Genomic DNA, 25,781 nt, shown 5'->3' with positions numbered 1-25,781 from the left:
GGTTGTGACATGAGATAACCACTGGAGGAGGGAAACAACATGAACACTACTGTATAGTCATGATGAGTAATGCTGCTGAGTGACACCTGACTGTACTGTACCTGTCCAGGTGAGTCTGGTCACATGACCTCCACTTTTATGTCTCTAACGAGCTTCCATAGTTTCTTCAAAGTCCTGTAAAACAAATCAGTTCCTTCCTGCTCCTGCAAGACGAGGAGAGGGGGCAGCGAACACACACACACATGCAAATGCACACGCACTGCACACATACGCACATTCGCACAGCGCACGGTTCCTGGGGGTGGATTGCGCCACTCGGAAAATGGAGTCAATAAATCGGTGGCTGTGGGGCATTAATCGGGTGAGGAGGAGGGGGGGGAGGGGGGAGGAGGTGCGGGGGAGGGAACTCCCACTGGGGGCGTGTCCTCCTCCTCTCCTCCTCCCCCGCTCTATATTCACACTAAACACCGTCAATGAACTGCGCTTTTCCCACGTTTTTCCCTCCAGGAGCCACGGACACACGGACCCACAGCACGGACCCACGGATCAGTCCGTCTGGAGCAGCTCGCAGCAATGAACCGGCTCATGTAGCTTAGAGGACTCGGACTCGAACCCGCTCAGAGGCTCCTCTGCTTCCTCGGTCCCGGGACAGAGCAGGATTAACGGCGACACTCAGCGATCCAAACTCACTCCACGTCCTCGGATTTTAACTGGAGCGCGACGCCGCTGCACTGCACTGATCCAGGTACAGCGGAGCGGAGTGTGGATGTGGATCGATGTGTCCAGATGTTTTCTACTTGTTGTGATCCAGCTGCAGGTCTGTGACTCTGTAGTAGTAGTAGTAAAGTAGTAGTAGTAAACCTTTATTTTACCAGGCAAGAATTGCTAAGAATACATAGGAGGTGAAAGACCAACTATAAGGGCAAAGGGAGAGGGGGAGTATAACATTAAAATATAGACAATAAAAGCACATACAACAACAGTGACACAAAAGAAGAAAGAATAAAGACAATAAGCCAACATAATGCAATGACATACCATAAAATGACAGTCTGTGACTCTGTCTGTCTCACACTGAGCCTGTTGAGTCGAGAACTCGGTCTGTTGTTAAAAGTCCTGCAGCCGCTGAGCTCAGAGGGAGAAACTCCAACTCTAACACCGATATGATCTATGATCTATAATCTATAATCTAGAACCACTTTATTGATCCTCAGGGAGTCATCAGGTTAAATCACAGCTGCACGTCAAGAAGACTGGAGATCAGCCAATAGGAGATAAAGATAATGATCATATATAAACATAAAATAGGCAATGCAGATATCTCATTACACTATGATCCATAATAAAAACATGTAGCCTACTGCTCAGTTTCAACAGCTTATAACTCTGGTAGTTTAAATTCATCTCAACATTTTATCACATGTTTGTGTAAAAAAAGAAAAGAAAAACACTTTGTAAAGTTAGCAGAAATGAATAAATAGTAAATAAAAGTTAAACATCATCAACAAGAAACAATTTAAAGGTGAATACGTGTAGTTTTGTAGAGTGAGTTGTGTTGAGGGTGGGGCTGATGTTGACTCCTCTGGTGCATCATGTTTTATGAGCTCAGTGGACAGTGAACGCAACACGACAGTGAAGAAATTTCACTCGGAGTGTGTGACAGTAACAACAGCATCATAAACATGAGTCATTATTATTAATATTAGCCTACTATTATGGTCTGGAGCTGCAGTGAAATGTCTCATGCTGATGTTAAAGCTGCAGCTGTAGCGCCGGTTATTATTATTATAGAGTTATTTTGAACCAGTTTGATCTGGAAAAACAGATTCTTTACATTAAAACTGTAAATAAATCTGAAGAAAGAGCTGCAGAGTGAACAACAACAGGAAGTGTTTCTGGAGGACACGATAAAGTGATGGACCACCAGGCTACAGGCTAATGCTAAGCTAACAGTCCATGTGATCAATACCATGTGAATCATGTGATATTGACGTTCTAATAAACCAAACAAACTCAGATTATTGTCAAACCCACTAACAGGAAGCTTTATTGACCGGTCCTTCGCTTTATTGTGTCCCCAGAAACAATTCCTGACCTGTTGTGACAAACGGATTAAAGGAATAGTTCACTCAAAATTGAAATTTCACTCATTACTCACCCTCATGTGGACTAAGGGCTGGGAGAAGTTTCAGAGTCCTCCGTGGCTTCTCTGAGTTACAGGGGGTCTCGGCGTAGCAGTGCACGTCCATATGACGGTTGCAAATGGATACCAACTGTCTTCATAACAAAAAGACACACCAAAAAACACCCAAATACCTCCATGCTGCTCGTATGTAATGTCCGTCTTGTATCAAAGCCCCGAAATGCGAAATTGTTCCGGAAAAAATTAAATAAGTCTATATTTCAAGCTTGTTTGTAATGGAAGCTCCTCTTTCTGATCCGTCCAAATCTCGCACGATTTGCAATACAAGATGGACATTACATACGAGCAGCATGGAGGTATTTGGATGTTTTTTGGTGTGTCTTTTTGTTACGAAGACAGTTGGTATCCATTTGCAACCGTTATATGGACATGCACTGTTACCCCGAGACCCCCTGTAACTCAGAGAAGCCACGGAGGACTCTGAAACTTCTCCCAGCCCTTAGTCCACATGAGGGGGAGTAATGAGTGAAATTTCAATTTTGAGTGAACTATTCTTTTAAGTGTTTTTAGCAGGTTTGTGTCTCTTCAGGCGTTTTCAGGTCACCGTGTAAAACTTTACTAGCAAAGTAACTTAAAATGAAATGTGGTTAAAATCACAGTAAAAAACACAAACTCTAAATCAACAGACCAGCGGTGAAGCAGAGACGACTTCAGATCAGATTTTCAGGATGATTTTCTTATTCAATTCAGAGAAAAATAAATGGAAAACAACTTTTTCCAACTGAAACTGCGATTCACGTCTGTTTAAATCATCTCAGTTTTATTGATTGTGATTTATTTTCTGCTCAGCAGTGAAGCAGTGAAGTTAAAAACCAGAAGCAGCAGCAGCAAAGTTAAACCTTCCTCCTCTTCCTCCTCTGACTGAGTGTGAGCAGCTGCAGGTCGGAGCTCACTGTGGTAGTTTACTGTTTATTATTACTCACACTCTCACCGTGCACGCTCATGCTCACACTCTCACCGTGCACGCTCATGCTCACACTCTCACCGTGCACGCTCATGCTCACTGTCTCAGCTGAGCTGCTAAATCGTCTCCACCTGCTGTCACACTGACTCACTTTTCCACTCAGTGTGCAAGGGAGTCCTGTCCTGCAAAAACTCAACATCTTACCAAGAATATTTGTCTTATTTCTTGTCAAAATGTCATTTCTAGTCAAAACTAATCTGTTTCCACTTAAAATAAGACTCGTCACATTAAAAAGTAGCTTGTTTTTAGACACTTTTTACTTCTTTCAAGCAGATTTTCACTTGAAATAAGTTGAAAAATCTGATAGTGGAGCAAGTTTTTCTTTCTTATTACAAGCACAAAAAAAACTTGCTTTCACTGGCAGATTTTTCTACTTATTTCAATTGAAAATTAGTTTGAAACAAGTGAAAATGATCTAAAAACAAGTTCATTTTTAGGTGATGAGTCTTATTTTAAGTGGAAAGAGATTAGTTTTGACAAGAAATAAGACAAATATTCTTGGAAAGATTTTGAGTTTTTGCAGTGTGCTCCTCCTCCTCCTCCTCCTCCTCCTCCTCCTGCAGCTGCTGCTCCTTCCTGTTTGGCTGTGGCTGCAGGTTGTTGGTTGTGGACGCGGTGCGGTGGCACAGCGGTCGGTCGGTGCGTTAGTATGACAAGTATTCAAGCTGCAGAATGTGGAGAGTAGGTGAGGCCTTCATCACAGGAAGAGGAGGAGGAGGAGGAGGAGGAGGAGGAGGAGGAGGAGGCGGAGGCGCTGGTTATTAAGTGTTTGGACAGGGAGAGAAATAATTTTAGAGATTAACACATTTAAGAGTTTTTTTCTGCAGGAAGCGAGGCCTGTTGCTATGGAAACCTGACCACAGTAGCAAGCAACAGTGTCAAGAGTCCAGAAGGAGTTAGTTACTGATAGAAGTCATTTAAACTCTCATGATTCTTCTACCTCTTCTCCTCTTTTATTTTGAAACACCAAAGTGTTTCCTGTCTAATCCTCTTAAATTAAAGGTGCAGTGTGTGTAAAATGGGGGTAAAACCGTCACATCCAGCGTTCAGATTCTAGATCACAGCGCTCACTTGCACTCGTCCCTCCTGTCGGCAAAGTGACGGTGTCCTCCGAGGACAAAAAAAACTTGCACGACTGCGACAAGCATGATGGCGCAAGATGGCGACGCTCTCTAAAGCAAAACCCTTGTTATATGTTTACATAAAAGAATAATTATAAGGCTACGAAAACCAAACGGATTTTATTTTATAGCGATTATCGACTTCTACAAATATATTCATGGGTAGTAGGCTATATTCAGATTTTGCCGATAAATCTTGAGAATTATTACGAACTGGACCTTTAATGTGACTGTGATCTGTTTTGTTGTTTCACAACTAATTGGTCGTTTGTTGATTTTCTTCAGTTTCCAGCTGATGAATGAACTTTACGGTCGTTTAGATACTTTCTGTTGAATTCTCTCTGTTGGCGTGACGATCCATCACTGTCGCTATAGCAACATGTAAATCAGTCAGTGAAGCTGTAACTGATAGAAAATATAGGCTAATAAAATAAGATGAAAACTTTAGAGTTGAGTTGAGTGTGTGTGTGTATTAATTATGTCTTCATATCCTCAAACACACACACACACTCAGCTGGGCTAATGAGATGGATCAGTGTCGTTGCCGTGGCAGCGGTCGACTGTTCATCTTGTTAACGAGGCTCATTAGATGATGAGATGAGCGTCCTTCACAGCTCAGGTCGCTCACTCGCTCATCTTAGTTCAGATGTTGGTGTGTGTGTGTGTGTGTGTGTGTGTGAGACAACTCAAAGTCTTAGCTCCTCCTCTTTGACCATATTTGGATCAGCTGGGCGTTAAAGGGGGCGGAGTCAAACGTCAAACGCCGGCTGTGATACAAACATTCGTTCACCTGCTGACATCACATCCTGTCAGGACGAGGCGTTCATGCTCCCTCTGTGACAAACCGTCCTCTGAGTTCTCACTCAGCTCCGTCATCAGGTCAAAACGTTGGTGTTTGATTGGCCACAGCATCGGCCAATCAGAGAGCTTGTTCACCAAAGTATTTATTAGCATGTTAGCATTTAGGCTCAAAGTGTTTAACCTGCTTACATCAAGTTTATTTAGGCTACTACATCTTCTAATCAACAGGTTATAAGTTTGATTATTAGTTTGATTATAAGTTTGGTCAAACTACAACAGCGATTTATTATTGATTATTGATAACGATTGTTTATATTTGAACAGCTGATCAGTGGCAGACTTTCCAGCAGTTTAGTGAATCGGTGACGTCTGTTTTGAGTCTGGAAACTTTTAACGCAAATAGGCTACAATTAATCAGAGCAATAATCATCACATTGATTGATTGATTGATTGATTGATTGATGGCGTCATCACACAGGTGCTGTGTAGCTGTAGCTGTGTTTCCTCACAGCGCCGTGATGTTTCCAACTCTTCACACCTCGGTGACGACAGCAGACGGTTCAGACGTGTTGGTTTGAGGTTGTGGGTTCGACGCCGTCACGGTGATGCGTTCAGGGACCGACAGCTGACAGATGTGCAGGTGGAGGGGGGGGAGGGGGGGGGGGTCAGAGGTTTATGTGTCCACGTCTTCACCTGCTGTGTGAAACAGCTGCACGAGTGTGAGCAGCTCAGTGTGTGTGTGTGTGTCTTTGGTTTTAGTGTTTGACTTTTTTTACCCATGATCCAGAGTTTAACAGCAGTTTGTTTAATCAGATGACCCCTGGACATTTTTGTTCACCTCTCACACTTTCCCAACTCCCCACGGTCAAATGAAAGGTCACTGGGGTCTGATTTTTGGCGAGGAGGTGTATCTTTGGGTAAACTCTGGATGTCCCGAATTTCAGAATGAAAGTCCAATTTTTGGACTCGTAATGCATTTTAACAACATCCATGACCCTTCAACCTCCGCCTATGGGTTTTTTAATGTATTTTAAGGTAAAAATTTTAATTTTAACTAACAGCTATCACCATGAAACTTCCCAAGTTTATCACTCACATTAAGACAAATATTTTTTGTATTACAAGTTTTGTCAAATTTTATGTTTAAATATGTAAATGAGGCAATAACTCATGAAATATGCACTAATTTGCATACATTTCCAGAACTGAAATCTGGACAATGGATAAAGCTACTTTGTTGTATTTTGTTGACATATTAGAGTCAGAAGTTTTTACAGAGGAGGATTGTGGATATCTCTTTTTATCACTCTGTAAATGAGAAAATACTGTCACCAGCCCTAAAAAAAAATCTAATTTCGCCATGTTTTTAGGAATAAAATGTTGTATAAATCAGGCTGTGAATGATATATCAACAATCCCCTCTGTAAAAACCTTCAGAATATAGACAGGAATAAAAAATAATAAAATAAAAACATAGTATGAGAAATCATGTGTTTTTGCAGCTAAAACAACTGGTCAGGAAGGAGTTAAAAATGTTGAAACCCATGTCAAAAGTGATTTTCATGTTTAGTCAAGACCCAGCCTTATATGTGTCACAAACATTTTGGGAGTAACTGATGTTAAATGTCTCTCTCTGTAGGTGGACATTTTTGTCCAGGGGTCATGCATGTGGTAAAAATTGAGGGAGCATCTTAAAGAAAATGCAAAATAATTGAGTTTGTTTCTTTATTTAATAGTTTGTCTCTTGTGGTGCGTTCAAGAACACTCAGTGAATCTAATGATTATTGAATCACACGCTCATAAATGTTGTGATTTAACTAATGAATCCAAATGAAAGTCAGAAAAACAAACATGTTTAATTTATAATAGTATAAATAAGAAAAAAAATGTAATTTCTCTTTTGATTAGTTGATCATTAATTGATTAATGGATGATTGATGGATGATTAATTGATTGGCAGCCTCCACGGCAGCTGCAGATGTTTTATAAATCTGTCTGAAAACTTTTGTTTTGAAAAGATCAGAAACTATTTGAGGTTAAAATTGTTCTTATTACTTTGGTCAGTGCAGGGCCGGCCTGAGCCTCCATGGGGCCCTAAGCAAGATCTTTATTTTGGTGCCCTCTATTACTGCCAATAATACTATTTCATTTTTCACTCTGTCATTACGAATCATCATATCCTGGCAGGTTTTTACCCGTCTATGGTTTTTATTCTGAAATGGCACCAAATTTAACTAAAAGTGCAGCCTGAGGTTGATTCACATTTAATCTTCAAATTGATATAGTACTTAGATACTGAATGTCACCTTAGGTCGACTAAAAGTAACAAAATAAACCAACAGACAATGCATTTACTGCAAACACATCATCTGCTTTTTAAAATTTTTACAGAAAAGTGCAACAACAATTTGAAATGCAACAATAATTAAAGTTTTTTGTAATTACGCAGTGTTTCTATAAGGATCGACAAAAGTTACGCACTACAATTTAAAAAAGTTACTTGCCTTTTGGGGGCCCCCCAATAGTCACGGGGCCCCAAGCAGGTGCTGAGTTCGCTCGCGCCTTGGGCCGGCTCTGGGTCAGTGAACGTCTCATCTCCTGTGAGTCTCACCGTGTCTCTGTCTGTGTCCGTCCTGCAGTGTCTTCTCCACCTGGACGTCCATGATGAGTTCCCTCCTGCTCGTGTCCTCCGGCCTCCTGCTGGTTCTGGTTCTGCTGCAGGTTCCTCCGGTCCGGACCAGACCGGCCACCGACGACACGCACACCGACACAGGTGAGGACAGCAGGACGTCGCCAGGCAACAGGCTCATTCTTTGTTTAGTTAATCACCAACTATTAACTATCAATAATTGATCGATTAACTGAGCTCTGGAGCTGCTGAAACATTTATTAATCAATAACAAACTTTAAAGAGATTCATTGTCTCATTCTACTTTGATCTATTTTTAATCGATTCAGTTATTTATTAAAGGAGTAGTTCACCAAAAAATGAAATTCATTCATTCAAGTCATTAGTGACTCCCCCTCATGCTGATGAATAGCTGATGAATACTCTGGAGTAGTTTTTTATTCCTCAAAGTGCATCTGGAGACCCAGGAGGCCGGTTCCTACTCCAACCAAAACTTTATATGAGAGTCAATAGGGCCCGACACAAAAACATCCATAAAACTACACAAAAACCATTTAATATTCCTCCACACTGCTCGTCCACTGCAATCCAAGTGACCTGAAGGGAGATAGTCCAGAGTTCACTGGAAACTACCTCATTTAGGACATTTTTGCATTCTGCATTGAATTTTCCTGGTGGTAAAGTCTGGACTATCTCCCTTCAGGACACTTGGATTGCAGTGGACGAGCAGTGTGGAGGAATATTAAATGGTTTTTATGTAGTTTTATGGACGTTTTCTGTGTCAGACCCTATTTTTAAAGTTTTTGTTGGACTACGAACCGGCCTCCCGGGTCTCCAGAATTGAATTTCATTTTTTGGTGAACTATTCCTTTAACCTGCAGTTTGTCATTGATTAATTATGATGTCATCAGTGATTGATCAGAGTGGATATTGTCAATTCATTCAGCTAATTGATCAGTTTTCTGTTGAACAACGATCTGTATCAGTTCACCTCCACTACCCAATCACATCATTAATCTCTCTTCCTCAATTAATCCCCTCTTTTATTTTGAAAACTTGTGCATTATGATTTATTTTGACAACTCAAGAGATAGTGTTGTAGTCTGGAGTCATAAAGGTTTCAGTCATTAAGTGTTTATAAATCCTTTATTACAGTCGTCGTGTTACCTTTGGAAACGTCGGGGTGGTGTTTTACTTTGGAAACTCATGGGTTGTGATTTATTTTGAAAACATGGAGGTTGCGCTTTTACTTTGAAAGTGTAGTGTTGTAGTATGGATTAATCACTGCAAAAACTCAAAATCTTTCCGAGAATATTTGTCTTATTTCTTGTCAAAATGTCTCAATTTCAATCAAAGCTAATCTATTTCCACATAAAATAAGACTCATCACCTAAAAATTAACTTGTTTTTAGATAATTTTCACTTGTTTCAAACTAATTTTCAATTGAAATAAGTATAAAAATCTGCCAGTGAAAGCAAGTTTTTTGTGCTTGTAATAAGAAAGAAAAACTTGCTCCACTGTCAGATTTTTCTACTTATTTCAAGTGGAAAATTTGCTTGAAAAAAGTAAAAAGTGTCTAAAAACAAGCTGCTTTTTAAATGTGATGTGTCTTATTTTAAGTAGAATTAGATTTATTTTGACTAGAAATAAGACAAATATTCTTGGTGAGATTTTGAGTTTTTGCAGTGCAGGTCTGAGAAACCGTATTCAATCGGTCTGAGTTACACTGCAAAAACTCAAAATCTTTCCAAGAATATTTGTCTTATTTCTTGTCAAAACGTCTCATTTCTAGTCAAAACTAATCTCTTTCCACTTAAAATAAGACTCATCACCTAAAAATTATCTTGTTTTTAGATCATTTTCACACAAGATTTTGAGTTTTTGCAGTGATTAAGTGCTAAAAAACCAAACATTTTTAAACTTTTCTAGAAACGTTTTACTTTGAAAACTCTCGATCAATCAACTGATTTCATGAATGAAAACTCTCCGACACATGAAAATCTTCAATTTTATAAGAACTTTTGATTGAGTTGATAATGATAATTATTGATCAGGGACCCCATGCCTCTGCTTTAGATCTGTATTTATACCTGTATTGATCAGTGTGTGTGTGTGTGTGTGTGTGTGTGTGTTAGTCTTTGAAGCTCGTTGTTCTGCCGTCATCGTGTTTCATAAAAAGTTCCTCTGAGGTTTTTTGGCTGCGAAGCATCTGAAACTGGTTAGAGGGAGTTAACATGGTGGAGCCGGAGCCTCGGCGCTCAGGGAGCTGGTTATGGTCTGTGTATCCTGTCCAGACAGAGCGTGTGTGTGTGTGTGTGTGTGTGTGTGTGTGTGTGTGTGTGTGTGTGTGTGTGTGTGTGTGTGTGTGTGTGTGTGTGTGTGTGTGTGTGTGTGTGTCGTAGCCATTCAGACTCTGTGGGTAATCACTGCTTCCAGAAAACACTCATACTCTTTCCTCAGAGTGTGTGTGTGTGTGTGTGTGTGTGTGTGTGTGTGTGTGTGTGTGTGTGTGTGTGTGTGTGTGTGTGTGTGTGTGTGTGTGTGTGTGTGTGTGTGTGTGTGTGTGTGCGTGCACGCCTCGACCATCTGGGCTCCAGCTGAGAACTCGTCTGTGTTTGACTCTTGTTTTTCAGCCTGTAAACTCTTGTTTTCCTTCAGAACGACTCACATCAGCTGCACATCAAACCTCTCACACAACACACACACACACAAACACACACACACACACACACACACACAGTATATTCTTGTGGACTCGTCTCTGTTCCTTTTTATAAAACATTTGATGTGTTTAACAGATTTAACGTTTAACACACATTCTTCACACACACTCTTCTTATATCTGTTTATGTTTTTTCTCAGCTTCAGAAACACTGAGATCAGACGTTTCCTCCGCTGGACTTGTTTTATTGTGAAAACTTGAGTGGTTTTATGTTTTATTCTGAAAATCCTGTGGTCGTATTGTAGTCTGGATTCATAAAACAAAATTACAAGTTCTTTTTTTAGAGTCGTCTCATTTCTTGCACCTTAAACTGAGTCTAGTCAGTCAGACCCTCTTTTATTTTGAAAACTGGTGCATTATGATTTATTTTGAAAACTCAAGAGATTGTGTTGTAGTCTGGAGTCATAAAGGTTTAACAAGTGTTTATAAATCCTTTATTACAGTCGTCGTGTTACTTTTGGAAATGTTGGGATGGTGTTTTACTTTGGAAAGTCATGGGTTGTGATTTATGGAGGTTGCGCTTTTACTTTGAAAGTGTAGTGTTGTAGTATGGATTATGGAGTATGGAAATTTTCATTAAAAAAAAAAACATTTATAAACTTTTCTAGAAACGTTTTACTTTGAAAACTCTGAGATGTGTTTTACTTTGAAAACTCTAGAATTTAGTTTTATTTTGAAAACTCATTGATTGATTTTTTTCTTTTGAAAACTCAGGAGTTGAGATTTATTTTGAAAATTCATAGATTGAGTTTTACTTTGAAAACTCTAGAATTTAGTTTTATTTTAAAAACTCATTGATTTTTATTTTGAAAACTCTGGGGTTGAGTTTTATTTTGAAAACTCTAGAATTTAGTTTTATTTTAAAAACTCTGGGGTTGAGTTTTATTTTGAAAACTCTGGGATGTGTGTTTTACTTTGAAAACTCTAGAATTTAGTTTTATTTTAAAAACTCCTTGATTGATTTTTCTTTTGAAAACTCAGGACTTAGTTTTATTTTTGAAAACTCAGGAGTTGAGTTTTATTTTGAAAACTCAGGGGTTAAGTTTTATTTTGAAAACCCTAGGTTTGTGTCTTATTTTGAAAATTCACTGTTTTATGAATCCTGCGACCTGTTTTTCAGCCGACGCCGTCAAATCCTCTGAAGACGAAGAAGACGATGAGTCGTCGTCGGAGGAAAACAAACTCTCCAACGAGCTGTCGACGAGCAACGAGAAGCTGCAGCGTAAGTCGCCCTGACTCCGCCCCCTGTGATGTCACGGTTACCACCTGTGATGTCATCATGTCTAACCCTCTCTAACCCCCCATCCCCCCTCTTTCTGGTTCCCATGGCGACCCCCAGCAGCGATGGCGCCTCAGTGGGTGATGCCGGACAAGATGGAGAAGCAGCTGCACGCCGTTCCCGCCAGCAAGACCGTCAAGTTCCGTTGCCAGGCGACGGGGAACCCCACGCCGTCGCTGCGCTGGTACAAGAACGGGAGAGAGTTCAGGAAAGATCAGAGGATCGGAGGCTTCAAGGTGAGGTCTCCTGATCGAGTATTGATTATTGGTTATTGGTTATTCAGTTTCAGTTTAATTTATTTGACAAGGGACAATGTACATTAATAAAACATTGTAAAAAGACAAATGTAAATGCACCCGAGTTAGCTAAAAAAAAGCTAGTTTTCATCGCCAGTCCCTCTGCCTGATGATAAAAGGCAACCTTTAAAAAAAAAAAGCAACAATGAGGTAAAATGCCAAAGACATATTAATAAATATACATTTTTAAGACAAAACACACATTTGCGATAGCACCAAAATACCAAAGACACATTCAGTTTGCATTAATAAATATACATTTGTAAGGCCATAACACACGTTTGCGATGACATAAGGTAGTTAGTTCTCATAATATAATCAGTTCTTAGTGCTGCCGTCATAGGGCATCAACAGGATTCATTAAACGAATCACTATAACTATCTGGTTACAGAATACTCAATGCCTATACCACATATGCAGTAACTATCTGGTCACTACACATTAGGTAAATACATGACAGAATACTCAATGCCTGTACTACATATACGGTATTGGTTATTTGTTATTGATTATTTGTTATTGGTTATTGTTTATTGATTATTGGTTATTGGTTATTGGTTATTGATGGTCCAGATCAGAGACCACATGTGGACGCTCATCATGGAGTCGGTGGTTCCGTCGGACAAAGGGAACTACACCTGTGTGGTGGAGAACGAGTACGGCAGCATCAAGCACACATACCTGCTGGACGTCGTCGGTGAGGAGAAGAAACACTAACTCTTCCTCTGTTGTTGTTCTTCTTTTTCTTCTTCTTGCTCCTCTTCTGTTCCATATAGATACTGACTAGATGCCGCCTTCTGCTTCTCAGCGTACGTCAATAGCGCCGCCATCTTGGGTCGGGGTTTCTGACCATAGACATACGTATAAACGTCTGACAAGCAGTCAGACCCATCAGACCCTTGTAGAACACATTTCAGTGTATTTATGCATGTGGGTGTGTGTCTGAGTATGTAAGTGTATGTTTAATACATAAAAAATATTTTAAAAAAAGAAAGAATTTTTGCTGTTGTATCATACATATCTGTCTGACATTTATAATAAACCAAACGGCTTGAAAATCGGTTGAATATTCAGTGAGTTATGGTGATTTTAATGGTTGATAGACGTCTGCCTCTGTTGACTAGTGCAGGAAGTAGACACGGCTTCCCCCTGACCAAGATGGCCGCCGCGTTGACGTATTCCACTCAATAGAGTTGCCTAGGAACGCGGCATCTAGTCAGTATATATCTGGCTCCTCTTCTGTTCTCCTTCTCTTCTCCTTCTTCGTTCTGTTCTTCTTCTACTTCTGTTCTCTTTCTTCTCTTCTCTCTTTTCTTCTTGCTCCTCTTCTGTTCTCCTTCTTCTTTTCCTCTGTTGTCCTTCTTCCTCTTCTCTTCCTCTTCCTCTTCTTCTTCTACTTCTACTTCTATTATCCTTCTTCTATTCTTCTTTCTCTTCTTTTCTCCTTCTTTTTCTTGCTCCTCTTCTCTTCTCATTCTTCTCTTCTCTTCTTCCTCTAATTCTTTTACTTCTTGCTCTTCTTCCTCCTCCTCTTCTTCTTCTCCTACCTCTTCTGTTCCTCTTCTCCTTCTTCTTCTACTCGTTCTTTTCCTCTTCTGTTCTTATTCTTCCTCTTCTCCTTTTTTCTTCTTCTACCCCTTCTTCTTCTTCTTTCGTTCTTTCCGTTCTTCCTCCTCTTCTGTTCTTCTTCTGCATTTGTTTTTTCTCCTCTTCTTCTTCCTTTCTTCCTTTTCTGTTCTTCTTTGTCTTCTGTTCTTCTCCTCCGTCTTCATTTCTCTTTCTTCTCCTCTTTCTTCTGTTCTTCCTCTTCTGTTCTTCTCCTCCTTCTTTGTCTTTTCTTTCTTCTCCTTCCTCCCCTGTCCTCCTCCTCTCCCCGTGACGTCGTCGTCTCCTGTTTCCCTGTAAACACAGAAACACACAGTTGTTGTTTTAAGGTTCGAACCCTCTGGACTCAAACTGTGGTGGCAGCGACGATGATGATGATGATGATGATGAGAAAACCGTACAGATGTGGAACCAGATGTTGATGTTTTTGTTCTGTCACTTCCTGTCTGCAGAGCGCTCTCCTCACCGGCCCATCCTGCAGGCCGGGCTGCCGGCCAATCAGACGGCCGTCGTCGGGAGCAACGTGGAGTTTGTGTGTCGCGTGTTCAGCGACCCGCAGCCGCACATCCAGTGGCTCAAACACATCACCATCAACGGCAGCAGAGAGGGGCCGGACGGACACCGCTACGTCCTCGTCCTCAAGGTCAGCTCACCTACATCATTATTATTACTACGTATTGACCATGTTTCCTCTTCTTCTACGGGCTTTTATTTTGAAGGGCTGATCCATGAGAAGATCTTCAGTCTAAATAAATTAGTGTTAAAGGGACAATGAGGAGTTTCTATTAGGTTGTAAAAAAGTGTCATATTTATGTGGATGAATCTCCGTTACCACTTGTTAATGGTCCATTTTCGATAAATATATGGTTTTGTCTCTATGGTTATTTTGTTATTATTAGTGGTGGTGGAAATGCTGGTCGAGCCGACCAGCGTTTCTTTACTTTCGGTTTCGTGGCGAGTCATGAGAATAACGCCACCGAATCTCCGTTTATGGTGGGAACTACGACGGTATGTGATCGTCTTCCAACCTCTGACTTTAATTCTTGATGAATGAAAACATGAGTCTGTCTTGCACCGGTCAAAGAATTTCACAGTGCGGAGGCTCATAAATGTAGTGTGAAAACGCTTCGCTTTTCCAAAACTCCTCATTGTCCCTTTAAACTGACTTTAGTTCACTGATGAAAAAGCTCCATGTCGTATGCTTTTATTTTGAAGGGCTGATCCGTGAGAAGATCTTCAGTGTAAATAAATTAGTTTTAAACGGACTTTAGTTCACTGATGAAAAGGTTTGGTAACCCTTTAATTTGCAGGCCATTAATTATGTGAAAATGTCAAGAAATAGCCAAAACATTTTTGAATACAGATTTATTATTGATTATATTTATTAATTTATTTCATTTACCAACCAAAACAGTTATAGTTTTTTATTGCTTATTTTTACATTTACAACTTATATATTTATATTTATAATATATTATATAAATAAAATCAGTATAACTTCCATTACATTACATATGAAACACAACCTTTCAAAATAAATGTCAGCTCAGTGTGTGTGTAGCTCTGATTCTTGGTGGTTGAGCCTCTCGTCATTATTTTGCGTGCCGCCGGTTCGATTCCTCCGAGTGAAGCCACATCAGTGAAGTTGTTGTGGCCTGGTGATGAAAGACGCTCCGAGTGGTTTCTCTGTTCCGCGGTCAGAATCCAGCGTCCGGCGTCCGGCCAGCGTCCAATCAGAGGAGAGGGATGAGGATGAGGATCAGATTAGAAACAGAAGAAGTTTCTTCAATTCAATTCAATTCAATTCAGTTTGTTTTTTTGTTTTTTTTCTCCGTGGAGTCGAGTTTCACCGAGCAGGAAACTTCCCGCAATTATCTCCCACTTCTTCCTACAAATGAAAGGTCGTTTTTCCTGTAAACACGCGGAGCTTCTGTTTACGTCCACTGATCCAGAGACAAACAACATGTTGAAGACATTTCCCTCTTCTACAAACAACCGAGGGTTTAGTCTCCTCATTGTTTCCATCCTGAAAACTTGTTCTCCTTCTTCTTCTTCTGTTCTTTTCTTTCTCTTCTTTTTCTCCTTCTCCTTCTTCGTCTGTTCTTTTCCTTCTGTTCTTTTCCTTCTTCTGTTCTTTTCCTTCTCCTTCTTCCATTCTTTTCCTTCTACTTTTCTTCCATTCTTCTCCTTCTTCCTTTCTTTTCCTTCTACTACTTCATATCCCATTCTTTTCCTTCTCCTTCTCCTTCTTCCATTCTTTTCCTTCTCCTTCTCTTTCTTCCATTCTTTTCCTTCTCCTTCTTCTTCCATTCTTTTCATTTTCCTTCTCCTTCTTCCATTCTTTTCCTTCTACTTTTCTTCCATTCTTTTCCTTCTCCTTCTTCCATTCCTCTCCTTCTCCTTCTTCCATTCTTTTCCTTCTACTTTTCTTCCATTCTTTTCCTTCTCCTTCTTCCTTTCTTTTCCTTCTACTACTTCTTCTTCCATTATTTTTCTTCTCCTTCTTCCATTCCTCTCCTTCTCCTCCTTCCATTCTTTTCCTTCTGCTACTTCTTCTTCCATTCCTCTCATTCTCCCTCTTCCATTCTTTTCCTCCTCCTTCTCCTTCTTCCATTCCTCTCATTCTCTGCCTTCCATTCTTCTCCTTCTCCTTCTCCTTCTTCCATTCTTTTCCTTCTACTTTTCTTCCATTCTTCTCCTTCTTCCTTTCTTTTCCTTCTACTTTTCTTCCATTCTTCTCCTTCTTCCTTTCTTTTCCTTCTACTACTTCATATCCCATTCTTTTCCTTCTCCTTCTCCTTCTTCCATTCTTTTCCTTCTCCTTCTCTTTCTTCCATTCTTTTCCTTCTCCTTCTTCTTCCATTCTTTTCATTTTCCTTCTCCTTCTTCCATTCTTTTCCTTCTACTTTTCTTCCATTCTTTTCCTTCTCCTTCTTCCATTCCTCTCCTTCTCCTTCTTCCATTCTTTTCCTTCTACTTTTCTTCCATTCTTTTCCTTCTCCTTCTTCCTTTCTTTTCCTTCTACTACTTCTTCTTCCATTATTTTCCTTCTCCTTCTTCCATTCCTCTCCTTCTCCTCCTTCCATTCTTTTCCTTCTACTACTTCTTCTTCCATTCCTCTCATTCTCCTTCTTCCATTCTTTTCCTCCTCCTTCTCCTTCTTCCATTCCTCTCATTCTCTGCCTTCCATTCTTCTCCTTCTCCCATTCTTTTCCTTCTACTTCTTCTTCCATTCTTTTCCCTCTCCTTCTTCCATTCTTTTCCTTCTACTACTTCTTCTTCCATTCTTTTCCTTCTTCCATTCCTCTCCTTCTCCTTCTCCCATTCTTTTCCTTCTACTACTTCTTCCATTCTTTTCCTCCTCCTTCTTCTGTTCTTTTCCTTTTCCTTCTTCCATTCTTTTCCTTCTCCTCCTTCTTCTGTTCTTTTCCTTCTCCTTTTTCTGTTCTTTTCCTTCTCCTCCTTCTTCTGTTCTTTTCCTTCTCCTTCTGTTCTTTTCCTTCCTTCTTATTCTGTCTTCCTCTCTCCCCCCCCCTTATTCCCTCCTTCATCTTCCCTCCTTCTTCTCCTCCTTCTTCTCCTTCTTCTGTTTGCTGTGTTGTTGCTTGTTGTCACCACAGTAAAAACCTGCAGCAGGAATTTGAATCTGAGATGGGAAACGTCTCCACAGGCCGTTTAACTTCCTGCTGCTGGAAACAACCGACTCTCCACAGACATGAAATGATTTATGAAACTTCAGATTTTTACTTTAAACTCAGAGTTCAGTTTATTTGATGTGATCTGAGTTATGTTTCTTTAGAGAGAGAGAAGCAGCGGGACAGTTGACGCTGAGCGATGAGCTGCTGACTCAGCACAAAATAACTGTTTTTTATCCCCCAATATCACTGCTGTGATACAGACTTTTACTTATTTGGAATTTGTCTGTGAACAGAAGAACTCAGTGTTAAAGGATAATTACAGTTTTTAACAATCTGGACCATATTTCTAGCATAAAATACGATCATTTCCTCCCCCAGATAACTTTGGTGTCATTACAAGTGGTTGTGATGAAATGAGCTCCAGCCGAGAGGCGCGTATATCCGTATAATGGAGTCTACAGGGCAGCAGAATGCAGCCTCTAAATAACACATTATCTGCAGAGAAACTCCTTCATTTCACCAATATTTAGTTGTGATAGGCTAGTGCTATTCCCCTCTGAGTCCGGGGTTAGCTGTTATCAACATCCGGTGTCTGAGCGCGGCGCGGCTTGTTGCTAGCGCTAATGCTACGGTTCGTTTCTGCGTGTTTCCGACTTGTCAGAACAAAATGAGCAGCTGGATGAAGTTCAGCTTCCACAGGCTTCCTCTCCTCAACCTGGACTCACTAAAGCTCCGGCTAGTTGAGATAAAAATGGACCCGAATGCCGAAGCAGAATGATTATTATCAGAATGAGCCGGGCGGCGCTATTATTTATTTAGAGGCTGCATTCTGCTGCCCTGTAGACTCCATTATATGGATATACGCGCCTCTCGGCTGGAGCTCATTTCATCGCAACGACTTGTAATGACACCTGGGTGAGAAAATGATCGTATTTTATGCTAGAAATAAGGTCCAGGTTGTAAAAAACGGTAATTATCCTTTAAATTGTAGCTTCAAAGTAAAAGTCTTTTTTTGACAAATTTCAAAATAAAAATCTAAAAGTTATTGATATTATTTATAACCACAAATGAAACACAATGAGATGTGGGAATAAAATAATGACATGAAATGCTGAGCTTCCTGTTTGTGTGTCCGTCAGACTGCAGGTGTGAACACCACCGATAAGGAGATGGAGGTTCTGACCCTGAAGAACGTCTCCCTGGACGACACCGGCGAGTACACCTGTCTGGCGGGAAACTCCATCGGCGTGTCGCACCACTCGGCCTGGCTCACCGTGGTGGACGGTGGGTGGAGCCTCGCGCTGTCAATCAACCAATCAATCAATCAATCATCTGTCTCTTGCTATATTCGAAACCGCATACTGCTAGTACGTAGGCCTACTGATTTGGCCAAAATGCAGAATGCAGTATGCAAACGAAAGCAAAAAAAAAATTCCCGGATGACGTACTGATTTGGAAAATATCTCCAGTATCTGACCAGTCTACATCGCGTACTGTATCCCACAATGCAATGCTCCCCTGACGTCTAACCGTAACCAAAAATGGTTTAGAGTACTGCAGTATCTTTAAAAAAAAAAGTAGTTAAGTATCTTTGCCATGTACTGTAACCATGTTATATAGTTTAATAAAATAAAACTTAATGCAGACTGATCGGTTCATTGTAAAATATTTATTTATTTATTTTTGTGATAAATGGTTATGGTAAATGTGGTGATTTCTGTACATACAGAGCCCCAAGGCAGCGCTGCTCTTCTGTCCAATACACACAGGAAGCTTCACTTTACATTCAAACAAACTAATGCTACTGCCACAATTGTTAGATTTCATCAATGAGACAAACCAACATTTATCTTCTAAAAATAAGTAAACCAGCCGGTAGTAAACCAATAAAAACCTGCGGGTAAGTAATTAGCGATTGTTTTCTCCCCCCGGGATGACGACGGAGGTTGGCCGGCCGAGCAGCTCTCCAGAGCAGCATTGTGGAGCTTCACTTCTCCGAAAAACATCGGAGCAAACTTTTAAACAGCCGTCATTTGGATAAACTGGCCGTATATTTGGGATCTAAACAGTTACTTTCTCGCATGAAAAAATATTAAAACTTAAATAAAGTTACATAATAACAGCGCTAGAGCGGGAAATAAAACAGCTTTTCACCTGTTTTACAGCTACCGCTACCTGTTGCCGTGAAATGCATTCTGGGAAACTCGTATACTGCATACTAGTAGGCTATGCGGTTTCGAAAACAGCCTCTGTGTGTCGGTGATCACCTGACCAACTAACTGACTCCTCCCCCTCCTCCCCCTCAGACCTGCCCCCCTCCCCCCTCCCCTCGCAGGCCTACCTGGAGATCTTCATCTACTGCCTCGGCTTCTTCATCATCATCATCCTCACCGCCACCGCCGTCGTGTGCCGGCTCTGCTGCGCGCCGAAGAAGAGCGACTTCAGCAGCCAGCTCGCCGTGCAGAAGCTGGCCAAGAGCATCCCGCTGAGGAGACAGGTGAGACGAGAGCGACCAGATACTAAAATGATACTTGAAATCGACTTTTAATTTAAATATATTTAAAGTATGCCTTGTATGTATGAATAGAAAATTCAGTTATATAACAAAATAATAACTCTCTATAACCAAAGACACAAGTTCAGAAAGGTGTCTCAGAGGTCAATCAACATGCTTTATTATGCATGAATTAATTTCTCTTTGACAGGTCTCAGTGGTACAAAAAAAACATTAAAATCTCTGAAAAGAAATAAATAGTCCACTATCAGAAAATCAACCTGTAACAAAATAATAGCCCTCTTTTCAAGTCTTAAAGGGATAGTCCAACATTCCGGCAAATAGGAGTAGGTTCATTACTTTTAATTATCGGGCGTCTCTGCCCCGCTGATCTCAAAACAACATGCACCGATAATTAAAGGTAATGTATTTGCCAAAATGTTGAACTATCCCTTTAAAGGCTTTAAAGATGTAATTTCTGAAACTAGAAAACCTCTCATATCACAGTTTGAAAACATGAAATGCATTCCCCTAGACTAAAATATGAGAGGCTAAACCTATAATGAACAGCTCTCAGGCAGTTACATGGATAAATGATTTATGAACTGAACTTTCTTTCCCTTTTTTTCTGCCATTATCATTATTATCATTTCTTTAATTATTCTATTTTATATCTATTTTGTTTTATCATTATTTTCTTCTTCTATTTCTTTCTTTTCATATGAATTTTTTGGTGATTTATTTGTAAGTGTAACAACGGGTGGGAGGGAGAAAAATAACAAAACACAAAATAAACACTTGTGTACGACTGAAATGACATCTAAGGAAGACTTGTAAACCAAAGTGGAATAAAGAAATATATATATATATAGCAACAAAAAAAGATGGCCGCCCCCTCTCCCCTTCCCATGATGCATCAGTGCGTGACCACTTGTGTGTCTGTGTCTCCTCTACAGGTGTCGGTGGAGTCGTCGTCCTCGCTGCAGTCGGCCATGTGTCTGATGCGTCAGTCTCGTCTGTCCAGCGCCGCCACCACCATCCTGGCCGGGGTGTCCGAGTACGAGCTGCCCTACGACCCGGCCTGGGAGCTGCCCCGAGACCGGTACGATGATCTTCACATGACCTTCACACGACCTTCACACGACCTTCACACAACCTTTACATTACCTTCACATGACCTTCACACAACCTTCATGTGTATATAACGTCCTACACGTAAGATAGTTCACCATTTTGGCAAATTGGCCCATTGCCATAACCCCTATAGTCATAGCAGTAGGTTCGTTACCTTTAATTGTCGGTGCAAGCTATTTTTAGAACGGCGGAGCAGAGCCGTGAGCTGCTCAGAGCTACGCTACGGAGGCTCATGGGATTTCTTGGTTTCCCTCATCAAACTCATCAAATACACAATCCAACAACTCCACAACGCTCTGGTGGACAAGTTGTGAGCTGCACATTCACCACGCTATGAGATAATAACACAACGTTACCACACAGAGTTGTTGTAGAGGGAAATACAGAGACTGTTGATGAAAAACTGTCCCTGAAGGCAACGTGCATCAGCGGTTTTGCATGAATTTCCCTCTAAAACAACTCTGTGTGGTAACGTTGTGTTATTATCTCATAGCGTGGTGAATGTGCAGCTCACAACTTGTCCACCAGAGCGTTGTGGAGTTGTTGGATTGTGTATTTGATGAGTTTGATGAGGGAAACCAAGAAATACCATGAGCCTCCGTAGCGTAGCTCTGAGCAGCTCACGGCTCTGCTCCGCCGTTCTAAAAATAGCTTGCACCGACAATTAAAGGTAACGAACCTACTGCTATGACTATAGGGATTATGGTAATTGCCAAAATGTTGTACTATCCCTTTAAATGGGAGTATTATTTAGTGATGGGACTTCACCAGTCAAATAACGGCGCATTTTATTGTCAGTAATGCGGTTATTCCCATCACTGCATGTTGGAAAATGTAATATGTAGACCCATCTGTGGTTACTTCCAGTTTGCAATGCATCATGGGTGTTTTAGACGTAAAAACGTGTGTGTCTGTGTGTGTGTCAGGCTGACGCTGGGGAAGCCTCTGGGTGAAGGCTGCTTCGGTCAGGTCGTCCTCGCCGAGGCCGTCGGCATCGACAGGAACAAACCGACTCGTCTCAACAAGGTCGCCGTCAAGATGCTGAAAGGTCAGAACGTCATGGTTTTCAAAATAAAACACAACCGCACAGTTTTCAAAATAAGACACTTCATCGAAATTTGTCCCTTTTAGATGAGACACATTCCCTGGATTTTTCAAAATAAGACACACAACCCTACAGAGTTGTAATTAGTCATGGTTATCATAGATTAGCCGGGCTAACGGTTAGCTGCCTGTTTAACTTTAATAACTCAGTGACTCAATAAACGCTCCATGAAAAAATATTTTTTCCAGCACACTGCAAAAACTCAAATATCTTACCAAGAATATTTGTCTTATTTCTAGTCAAAATGTCATTTCTAGTCAAAACAAATCTCATTATACTTAAAATAAGAAACATCACATTAAAAAGTAGCTTGTTTTTGACACTTTTTACTTCTTTCAAGCAGATTTTCACTTGAAATAAGTCGAAAAATCTGATAGTGGAGCAAGTTTTTCTTCCTTATTACAAACACAAAAAACTTTTCTACTTATTTCAAGTGAGAATTTGTTTGAAACAAGTGAAAATGATCTAAAAACAAGTTAATTTTTAGGTGATGAGTCTTATTTTAAGTGGAAAGAGATTAGTTTTGACTAGAAATTAGATATTTTGACAAGAAAAAGTACAAATATTCTTGGAAAGATTTTGAGTTTTTGCAGTGCAGATATCTTAGTTCCAACATGACTGAGCTGACTGGAGTAGTTTCATGTCGCGTTCGACAACGGGAGGAGAGAACAGCTGACGTCCTGATGTTAGCTTAGCTACCACCGTTATCTTAGCTAGAACGTCTCACCACATGGTTTTCAAAATGAAACACAACCGCACAGTTTTCAAAATAAGACACATCATCGAAATTTGTCCCTTTTAGATGAGACACATTCCTTGGATTTTTCAAAATAAGACGCACAACCCTACAGCTTTTCATAATAAAACACAACCCAGAGTTGTCAAAATAAAACGCAGACCTATAATTTTCAAAATAAAGCGTAACACCAGGGTTTTCACATTAAATCACAACCAGAGTCGTCAAACTAAAACGAAACACCACATTTTTTACAAAGATAGGACACAAAACCAGAGACAAAAATGTGGAAGAGCAGATTTAGATGTGTGTTTTGGTTTGATGCTGCCGTTGTCGTGGAGACGTTTCCGTGACGACGTGTGACGGTGTGTTTCCAGCCGACGCCACGGAGAAGGACCTGTCGGACCTGATCTCAGAGATGGAGATGATGAAGATGATCGGGAAGCACAAGAACATCATCAACCTGCTGGGAGCGTGCACGCAGGACGGTACGTAGCTGTGTGTGTGTGTGTGTGTGTGTGTGTGTGTGTGTGTGTGTGTGTGTGTGTGTGTGTGTGTGTGTGTGTGTGTGTGTGTGTGTGTGTGTTACAGTCTCCTCAGTGGTGATGTGTGGTACAGGTGTTTCAACTGACTCCTCCTCCTCCCCCTCTTCCTCCCTCCTCCTCCTCTCTCCTCATTCTCCCTCTTCCTCCTCCTCTCTCCTCTCTCCTCTTCCTCATCCTCCCCCCTCCTCCTCCTCTTCGTCATCTCCTCTCTCCCTCCTCCTCCCCCTTCTCCTCTTCACTCTTCACTCTCCCTCTTCCTCCTCCCTCCTCTTCTCCCCCCCTCCCTCTTCTCCTCTCCCTCTCCCTCCTCCTATTCCCCTCCTCCTCCTCCTCCTCCTCCCCCTCCTCTCCCTTCTCCTCTTCACTCTCCCTCTCCCTCCTCATCCTCCCCCTCCCTTCTCCTCTTCTTTTTCCCCTTCCTCTTCCTCCTCCCCATCCTCCTTCTCCTCCTCCTCTTCCTCCTCCCCATCCTCCTTCTCCTCCTCCTCCTCCTCCTCCCCATCCTCCTTCTCCTCCCCATCCTCCTCCTCCTCCTCCTCCTCCTCCTCCTCCTCCTCCTCCTCCTCCTCCTCCTCCTCCTCCTCCTCCTCCCCATCCTCCTTCTCCTCCCCATCCTCCTTCTCCTCCTCCTCCTCCTCCTCCTCTTCCTCTTCTCCCTCCTCCTCCTCCTCCTCCTCCTCCTCCCCATCCTCCTTCTCCTCCCCATCCTCCTCCTCTCTCCTCCTCCTCCTCCTCTTCCTCTTCTCCCTCCTCCTCCTCCTCCTCCTCCTCCTCCTCCTCCTCTTCCTCTTCTCCCTCCTCCTCCTCCTCCTCCTCCTCCTCCCCATCCTCCTTCTCCTCCCCATCCTCCTCCTCTCTCCTCCTCCTCCTCCTCTTCCTCTTCTCCCTCCTCCTCCTCCTCTTCTCCCTCCTCCTCCTCCTCCTCCTCCTCCTCCTCCTCCTCCTCCTCCTCCTCCTCCTCCCCATCCTCCCCATCCTCCTCCTCCTCCTCCTCCTCCTCCTCCTCCTCCTCCTCCTCCTCCTCCTCCCCATCCTCCTTCTCCTCCCCATCCTCCTTCTCCTCCTCCTCCTCCTCCTCCTCCTCCTCTCTCCTCCTCCTCCTCCTCTTCCTCTTCTCCCTCCTCCTCCTCCTCCTCCTCCTCCTCCCCATCCTCCTTCTCCTCCCCATCCTCCTCCTCTCTCCTCCTCCTCTTCCTCTTCTCCCTCCTCCTCCTCCTCCTCCTCCTCCTCCTCCTCCTCCTCCCCATCCTCCTTCTCCTCCCCATCCTCCTTCTCCTCCTCCTCCTCCTCCTCCTCTCTCCTCCTCCTCCTCCTCTTCCTCTTCTCCCTCCTCCTCCTCCTCCTCCTCCTCCTCCTCCTCCCCATCCTCCTTCTCCTCCCCATCCTCCTCCTCTCTCCTCCTCCTCCTCCTCCTCCTCCTCCCCATCCTCCTTCTCCTCCCCATCCTCCTTCTCCTCCTCCTCCTCCTCCTCCTCTCTCCTCCTCCTCCTCCTCCTCCCCATCCTCCTTCTCCTCCCCATCCTCCTTCTCCCTCCTCCTCCTCCTCCTCCCCCCTCCCCCTCTCCCTCCTCCTCCTCCTCCTCCTCCTCCTCCTCCTCCTCCTCCTCCTCCTCCTCCTCCTCCCCATCCTCCTTCTCCTCCCCATCCTCCTCCTCTCTCCTCCTCCTCCTCCTCCTCCCCATCCTCCTTCTCCTCCCCATCCTCCTTCTCCTCCTCCTCCTCCTCCTCCTCTCTCCTCCTCCTCCTCCTCCTCCTCCTCCCCATCCTCCTTCTCCTCCCCATCCTCCTTCTCCCTCCTCCTCTTCCTCTTCTCCCTCCTCCTCCTCCTCCTCCTCCTCCTCCTCCTCCTCCTCCTCCCCATCCTCCTTCTCCTCCCCATCCTCCTTCTCCTCCCCATCCTCCTTCTCCCTCCTCCTCCTCCTCCTCCCCCCTCCCCCTCTCCCTCCTCCTCTTCCTCTTCTCCCTCCTCCTCCTCCTCCTCCTCCTCCTCCTCCTCCTCCTCCTCCTCCTCCTCCTCCTCCTCCCCATCCTCCTTCTCCTCCCCATCCTCCTTCTCCTCCTCCTCCTCCTCCTCCTCTCTCCTCCTCCTCCTCCTCTTCCTCTTCTCCCTCCTCCTCCTCCTCCTCCTCCTCCTCCCCATCCTCCTTCTCCTCCCCATCCTCCTCCTCTCTCCTCCTCCTCCTCCTCCTCCTCCTCCCCATCCTCCTTCTCCTCCCCATCCTCCTTCTCCTCCTCCTCCTCCTCCTCCTCTCTCCTCCTCCTCCTCCTCCTCCCCATCCTCCTTCTCCTCCCCATCCTCCTTCTCCCTCCTCCTCCTCCTCCTCCCCCCTCCCCCTCTCCCTCCTCCTCCTCCTCCTCCTCCTCCTCCTCCTCCTCCTCCTCCTCCTCCTCCTCCTCCTCCCCATCCTCCTTCTCCTCCCCATCCTCCTCCTCTCTCCTCCTCCTCCTCCTCCTCCTCCTCCTCCTCCTCCTCCTCCTCCTCCTCCTCCCCATCCTCCTCCTCCTCC

General features: G+C 42.7%; 1 protein-coding gene across 2 annotated transcripts in view; it reads left to right on the top strand.

The window, feature by feature from the left end:
• The first annotated feature begins 525 nt into the window (after nucleotides 1-525).
• fgfr1b (fibroblast growth factor receptor 1b) overlaps nucleotides 526-25,781 on the top strand; it is a 31,499-nt gene continuing 6,243 nt past the window's right edge. Inside the window, exons 1-11 of one of the 2 annotated variants that reach the window (XM_083983624.1) lie at nucleotides 526-745; nucleotides 7,729-7,862; nucleotides 11,562-11,663; nucleotides 11,784-11,956; nucleotides 12,591-12,714; nucleotides 14,075-14,265; nucleotides 18,400-18,544; nucleotides 19,567-19,757; nucleotides 20,711-20,856; nucleotides 21,815-21,936; nucleotides 23,107-23,217. In XM_083983624.1, the coding sequence (XP_083839750.1) occupies nucleotides 7,751-7,862; nucleotides 11,562-11,663; nucleotides 11,784-11,956; nucleotides 12,591-12,714; nucleotides 14,075-14,265; nucleotides 18,400-18,544; nucleotides 19,567-19,757; nucleotides 20,711-20,856; nucleotides 21,815-21,936; nucleotides 23,107-23,217 (1,417 nt within the window). In that variant the 5' untranslated portion in view covers nucleotides 526-745; nucleotides 7,729-7,750. Of the gene's footprint in view, nucleotides 746-7,728; nucleotides 7,863-11,561; nucleotides 11,664-11,780; nucleotides 11,957-12,590; nucleotides 12,715-14,074; nucleotides 14,266-18,399; nucleotides 18,545-19,566; nucleotides 19,758-20,710; nucleotides 20,857-21,814; nucleotides 21,937-23,106; nucleotides 23,218-25,781 lie in introns of both variants that reach the window. The other variant, XM_083983623.1, reaches the window with a different exon arrangement.

The sequence above is a fragment of the Trachurus trachurus genome, assembly GCF_905171665.1.
Source record: "Trachurus trachurus genome assembly, chromosome: 12".
In the NCBI taxonomy this organism is placed as follows: domain Eukaryota; kingdom Metazoa; phylum Chordata; class Actinopteri; order Carangiformes; family Carangidae; genus Trachurus; species Trachurus trachurus.
The sequence above is the reverse complement of the archived record's forward strand: the minus strand, read 5'-3'. Positions and strand labels throughout refer to the sequence as shown.